We start from the raw sequence: 6,216 nt of genomic DNA, 5'->3' as shown, positions 1-6,216 counted from the left end.
CCAGTTATTATGTCGATATAATGAGCACTGATGCTTTGTCGCTTTAACTTTGCCACAAAAAGCTTTATGTCTCTCATCAAGGTGATTTTATTTTGTCTGCAAAACAGCAAAGTTTTGCCGCCAAAAGTAGCTTTGTAGCATGTAAACTTACAGTGTTTGTCAGCAAAAGCCGCCTTTTGCTGACAAAACTATGTAGTATAGACAAGGCCTTAGTCTTCACAGGGAGGTACACTTGTCCAGGAGCCTTCAGAGTAGGTTTGGCTTCCTCCCTAGCCTCCCACTTCTGAACTGAGTTGCTCCCTTTTAAGTTTCCTCTTCTATTGGGGCATGCTTTGCAGGCTGGAGGGGAAGAGCTATTTGAACTCATTTAACACCTTCAGGCCCAATGTGCGGTTTGTGCATCCCATCATATTCCCAAAAATAAGAATATGCTCTAAGACGTTTGATTTGTGGTGGATGGGACGAGGGAACTTTCAACAATGGTAAAAATTACTCCAAAGATTGCCAAATAATAGATCTTGAAATCGAAAATATATTTGATTATGGTTATTTGACTCAGCTATTAAACATTATTTTGTTTTTATTTGTTATTTGGTAGACTAAATAGAATATTTTTATGCTATATTCATTTGTTCAGGTTGGATCAAGTCCTGAATTATCTCATCAAACCTCATTCCACATCTGTCATTTCTAAACCATCAGTTTCTTTAACATAAGTCATAGAGTGCAATGCATTATCAGAATAAGAGTCCGTGTGAGTTTCTGCATTATTTCTAATGCCATTTTCTGTTTTTTCAAACTTAATTTTTTCTGTATTTTGGAATAAGTGAGTCCTGACTTCAACATGGATTTCTTCACTATTTTGTCGCAAATAATCCTCTTCAACATTCCCCACTTTTGGATCATTCTGTAAGACGAATACTGGAGTATTGGATTTACTGAAGCAGAAGCCCATGGTGCACTTACAATGCAAATCATACGAACATGCAAGAAAGTCTCTTGAAGGTCAAAGAATTGGGTCAGTTAGGATGCTTTTATTCAGCTTGATTGTTGTAACAATCCTATGCAAAATATTAGAAAAAATATTAGAAAAAGATTAGGAAAAAATAGAATAAGAGGAGTGACTTAGTTAACACAAATTAAAACCTAATAAAGAAATCTGATTCTCAATTGATATTAATGTTATGATGTTGGAAATATGGATTCACTTATTTTCTTGCAAACACAGGGGTACAGATGTACAGCAAGTCGGAACTCATAATTGAGGTATGTGGAGTACCCACCTTACCTCTTGCCTATATTAAAAAATTGCCTCCTTTTAACTAACAGTGTATTTTTAGTTGATTTAGTTAAACTGTGGGACAACCCTGTGTGGACTCTTAAATTGATTTAAACCTGTCTTATATTTAGCTTACATCGCTAAAGGGATCAGTTTAAGGATTGGGTCTTGGCTTATATACTCCTCAGAGTAGGGTTGTATCTTCTTTCTGCTTTTGGAGGGGCCAGAACATACCTGGTTGCCAATAGATCTAATAATAATAATAATAATAATATTTTCCTCAGTGAGTGATCTGAGGGGTTTACTACTTTCTTAATTTGGAAAATCAGTAATATATATTATTTCAGTGCTGTTTTGAATCCAAGGACCTCATTCTTCTTTGACCCCATATGTAAGCTGGCACCTTTTCAATCTCTCCTACCACTAAATTTATCTGTTTATGTGTGAAGGTTCCTATTTATTTATATTTAAATAATATAATAATAAATATGCATAAATAAGGCTCTAGGTGCTCTAACACAACTAATACAACAACAAAATTCCAGCAGCTTTAAAATAATAATTCACCTCCAAAAAATTTTTTTTCCACTTCTTCATCATTCTGGGAAACATACCCTCAGTCCTTCCCAAACAGGCTCTCCAATAGATGTTGTTTGCAGTGTCTAGAAAAGTTGCCAAATTGGGGCTATTTTAGACCAATGTGGGGAGCAAACTTCCATCAAATGGCATCTAAGAATGCCTTCCAAAATGATAAAGTGCACACATAAAGAGGTATTTAGCTATCTCTTTTCTCCAGTCAATGGGGACTAGACTTTGTATGAATCTCTCTCTCTCTCAGTCTCGCTCACTCTTAATACAATCTTCATATGTGAAGGCTAGGTCAAAGCCACCACTATGTTCCCTATCCTCTGTGAACAAAAGCATCTCCCCTAACTGATAACCTATCTAAACGCAGTTTTAACTTCCTACTTCTCAACTATAGCCCTCACAGATCACAATTAATCACACCATCTCCACTATGTCTTTCCCTCTCTTTCATAAGTGCTGCTGTCACCTCTTCCCCTTCTGAAAACACCGTTGTGTATAGTCTCCAGTCTCCATTTCCTCTCAGCTGAAAATCCCTTCTTTTAACAGCATTATTCCTTTAAGAGATATTCATTTAACAAGATTTCACTTAGAGGAAAAAAATAAAAAATACAAGAATAAAGCTCCAACAAAAGATATATTTTCCCCCTACAATTAATTTTTCATAGTGAAGAATTTGGGGAAGGATATGAAATCCTGTCCTGTAATTCCATCTCGATTTCAGAGACGAGACAATGTTAGATAATGCAGATTTTCTTTTCTGACAATTTCTGCTACAGCTGACAGAGATGAAAAGCAGTGATGATGCCTGACCTGTCAGAAACAAAAACAGTGAAAGGAAGGCTCTTCCTGGTGCTGGTGTAGGCTTCTTGAGGTTTAGTTGCTCTGGCTTCCCCCGTGCTCTGTGGGTGGAGAAGTGTTTCAAAGGTGCTGCTAGCTCCTAATCCCCAGAAGGGAGTGATCTCTGTCTAAATATAGGTATGTGTTTGTACAGTGGTGGCTGGTGGCAGACAGTTTGCCAAGCAGGGTTTCCTGGATACAAACTCCTGTGCTAAAACCTGCTGGAGGTGGAGATGGGGGAGGCATGTCTTTTCCATTCTCCATCAGCCCAGCTTTTGGAATCTCCAAAGAACTCTCTGTCAGGAACTCCGCCTTCACACCTTTTCTGGACAATGACAGGCATTAATGGTGCAACAGGTCCCAGGGAATGACAAATCTTCTTGTCCCTTAACACTTGTGATGGTAGGGGGCAGGGCTCAACAGCCCTAGTGGCCTGGGACTCACTTCCAGTTTGTGTCTTATGTTCCTAAAAGCATGCTTCAGGGTTTCAGCTGGCCACCCTGCAGGGGACTGGAAGGGATTTTTCCCTCAGTGTATTCGGGGTGGGTTCTTTTAATTTCCTTCCTCTGAAACATCAGAGATTGCCAGAGTTAGAGATGGGACATTGGGTGGGGAGGGTCAGGGCCTTAAGGTGGCACTGAGCATTCTCTCTCTCAGCTGCTTGTCTGGCTGGTTCTTGCTCACATGCTCAGAGTCTAACTGATCGCCATATGTGAGATCGAGAAGGAATTTTCTCCCAGGTCAGACCAGGGGCGTAGCTAGGACAGGAAAACTGGGTGGGCCTCAACTTTTGGGGAGGTGGGCAATGATGGGAGTGGGAGGAGGGAAGGCAGGAGGGAGGGGGACCCGCCTCCCCCACCCCCTCCAACTGGCCTTACTGCTCAGCAGGAACCCGAAGATGAGGCTGCCCAGGGCACAAAGGCTGCAGGGCACACCCATGGGATGGAGGGGGGCCCTGCCAGGGCTCTACCTCTGCCCAGCCCTCCCAACCCGGCTCAGTGTCCGTCTGACCAGCTGCGTCCCTTTCCTGCCGCCACCATGTGCTGCTGCCCCAGTCTCCGGCCCCAGCACTAGTCCCACCCAGACCTGCCCCCACAAGGCACATCCCAGGCACTGGGGCTGGAGATCACGGCAGCAACGCTCAACACTGGCAGGTGAGGGACGCAGCTGGGCAGACACCGGACAGACACTGAACTAGGGTTGGGGTCCCAACCTCTGGATTCGGGGGACTCCAGCTCTGATTTGAGTGTCCCTGGATGCTAAGTGGGTTGACCTGTGTCCCACACAGGCCCATCCATGCTATGCCCCTGGGTCAGACTGGCAGTAACCTTGGGGTTTGTTTAACTGCCTCTTAAGCAAGTGGATGCAGGTCACTTGCTGGGGTTATCCAGGTGTATCTCAATCATTTCCCTGCCATTGCAGGGACCTTGGACACTGGTGCACTTCAGTCCCTCCTGTTCTTTCCTGTGGCACATAACAGTCTAATCTCCTGTCGGGTCAGGGACAGCACCCTGATTATCCATCACTGAGAGAGAAAAATGGATGGAGCTTTTTGCTTCCATGAATGGTGGATCCCAGCCATGTGGGTTGGTGATGCTGGAAGAAAAGGATTAGAGGAGAAACCACTTTAGGCAAGGATTGTAATCTGTTAAAGTTAAACTTTAGCATCTAAAAAGTGTGTTATACATTTGTTTTATATTAAACCATTCTACTTCCAATATTCTTATTCAGTACTCATTTGAATCTTTGAATCTCTGTTCTTTGTTAATAAACTTATTCTTGTTTTTATTATAAATACATCTCATTGCTGTGGTATTAAGCAAAGTTTGAATCCTCAGCTGAATCAAACAAGCTGATGTGTACACTTTTCCCTTTGGGGACAGCAAACCTGGTAATTTCTGTGAGTGTGTAGTGAGAAGGGCTGGAGCCAGCAGGAAACACTTTTAGAGGGAGTTCGGGGGCTAGGGTGTATCTATAGATTCCTCAAGGTGAAGGAAGGTCTGGCAGAGCCCAAAAGACAGTGCTTGAGTGGCTGAAGGGTTGGCAATGTCAGGGAGCTGACACCCAGCTACCACAAGAAAGATTCCCTCTTGCCAGAGGCCAGTGGTACCAAGGTGACTCACAGTCCTGGGGATCTTGAGAAAGCATTACAGTCCCCCTGATCCTGGTACAGATATGGGAGGGGAGAATGCGGGGTTGACAGGCCCCCCACCCCTAAACTCCTCACTTCCCTTACCACCAACCTTATGTCCTCATTCCCATCTCAATTTATCCCTTCCACATTGCAGACCCAACCCCCTCTCCTATTCCCCCCAAACTCCTCTGCCCCCTGATCCCCCCACTCTCCTAATGCCAATGCTCCCATGCATTGTCTCTCTCACACATACACCCTCCACTGCTCTGATCTCCCTGCCCCTGTCTCCTTGTCTCTGCACCAAAAGTTGTAAGAATCTGCATATAAGACACGTAATTTATTATTTTTCAGAAAATAGTTACAGCCCCTTCTAACTGATCTGCACAAGCAGCAGCGCACATTTTCCAAAATGAAAAAACAAAACAAACAAATAACTCATCAAATGCAGTTAATAGCAACATGCCTAGAGATCATTCTCAGATTTCTCCCATGGGGATAGCTCAGGTTCAAGGGCCACAGATGTCTCCTTGAGCCATTAAATTACTAACACAGGCTGTCTGTAGATATAAGAACAGAGAAATGGCCACGCTGGGTCAGACCAATAGTCCATCTAGCCTAGTATCCTGTATTCCAACAGTGGCCAATGCCAGATGCACTAGCCACTGTCCCTCTTATCTAGTCTCGCTGTATGTGCACATTTCTATCCCTTTGGACTTTGAGTGATTTCCACGTACTTTTTAAACATTGTTCCTCCAAAGGGGCAGTGAGTACTATGCCCTATCTAAGCCTCAGGTGTGCATTAACCCCCCCCCCCAAACACGCTATAACGGTCTGTTGATTTTGTAAAATGCTGGAGGTTTTTTGCGGGTGGGGGCTGCCTCTCAGGAGCCCCTTGCTCAAATGACCCCATATCTGGACCACTAATAGTCCACCATCACTCCCCGCAACCTCACTGACAGCAAATTAAAAAAATATGAGCATGCGTGTGGATTTCACAGCACTTAGGAGTAGTCCTTGAACAGGGCCGGTTCCAGACCCCAGCGCGCCAAGCGCGCGCTTGGGGCGGCCTCCCAGGGGAGGGCGGCAGGTGGCACGCCTGCGGGAGGTCCACCGGAGCCGCGGGACCCGCGACCACCAGAGCGTCCCCCGCGGCGTGCCGCCATGCGTGGGGCGCCAGAAATCCTAGAGCCGCCCCTGTCCTTGAAACGGAAAACGCGTCTCAGTCCGAACCAGTCTACAGCAGCGCGGGTACTGGGCTGGGCGCAGTGAGAAGGGGATTAATGCTGCGGTGGAAACTCCCTCGGCAATTCAGTGCTGCCCCAAGCCGGCAGGTGCAATTGTGAGGGGGGCATTCAGGTGCCGGGGGGGGCATTCAGGT

General features: G+C 45.1%; 2 protein-coding genes across 5 annotated transcripts in view; one reads left to right on the top strand and one right to left on the bottom strand.

The window, feature by feature from the left end:
* Positions 1 to 472: 472 nt before the first annotated feature.
* C1H2orf15 (chromosome 1 C2orf15 homolog) lies at positions 473 to 4,889 on the bottom strand. 4 transcript variants are annotated; one of them, XM_044992513.1, is made up of 4 exons: positions 2,678 to 4,889; positions 2,334 to 2,421; positions 1,847 to 1,941; positions 473 to 1,061 (listed from the first exon to the last, which is right to left on the bottom strand). In XM_044992513.1, the coding sequence occupies exon 4, from the start codon at positions 953 to 955 to the stop codon at positions 671 to 673; it is 285 nt and encodes a 94-aa protein (XP_044848448.1). In that variant the 5' UTR covers positions 956 to 1,061; positions 1,847 to 1,941; positions 2,334 to 2,421; positions 2,678 to 4,889; the 3' UTR covers positions 473 to 670. The 4 variants fall into 4 exon arrangements, with proteins under 4 accessions (XP_044848448.1, XP_044848468.1, XP_044848458.1 ...); XM_044992533.1 differs by lacking the exon at positions 2,334 to 2,421; XM_044992523.1 differs by having other exon boundaries at positions 1,847 to 3,270; positions 4,033 to 4,889.
* Positions 4,890 to 5,928: 1,039 nt separating this feature from the next.
* TSGA10 (testis specific 10) overlaps positions 5,929 to 6,216 on the top strand; it is a 74,350-nt gene continuing 74,062 nt past the window's right edge. The window contains exon 1 of the mRNA XM_045005564.1: positions 5,929 to 6,169. Coding sequence (XP_044861499.1) covers positions 6,119 to 6,169 — 51 coding nt within the window. The 5' untranslated portion in view covers positions 5,929 to 6,118. The remainder of the gene's footprint in view (positions 6,170 to 6,216) is intronic.

Source organism: Mauremys mutica, chromosome 1 (genome assembly GCF_020497125.1).
Source record: "Mauremys mutica isolate MM-2020 ecotype Southern chromosome 1, ASM2049712v1, whole genome shotgun sequence".
In the NCBI taxonomy this organism is placed as follows: Eukaryota; Metazoa; Chordata; order Testudines; family Geoemydidae; genus Mauremys; species Mauremys mutica.
The sequence above is the reverse complement of the archived record's forward strand: the minus strand, read 5'-3'. Positions and strand labels throughout refer to the sequence as shown.

What these genes read in the sequence shown, in the direction of transcription:
- C1H2orf15 (XM_044992513.1), bottom strand. Translation starts at nt 955, where the DNA reads ATGGGCTTCTGCTTCAGTAAATCCAATACTCCAGTATTCGTCTTACAG.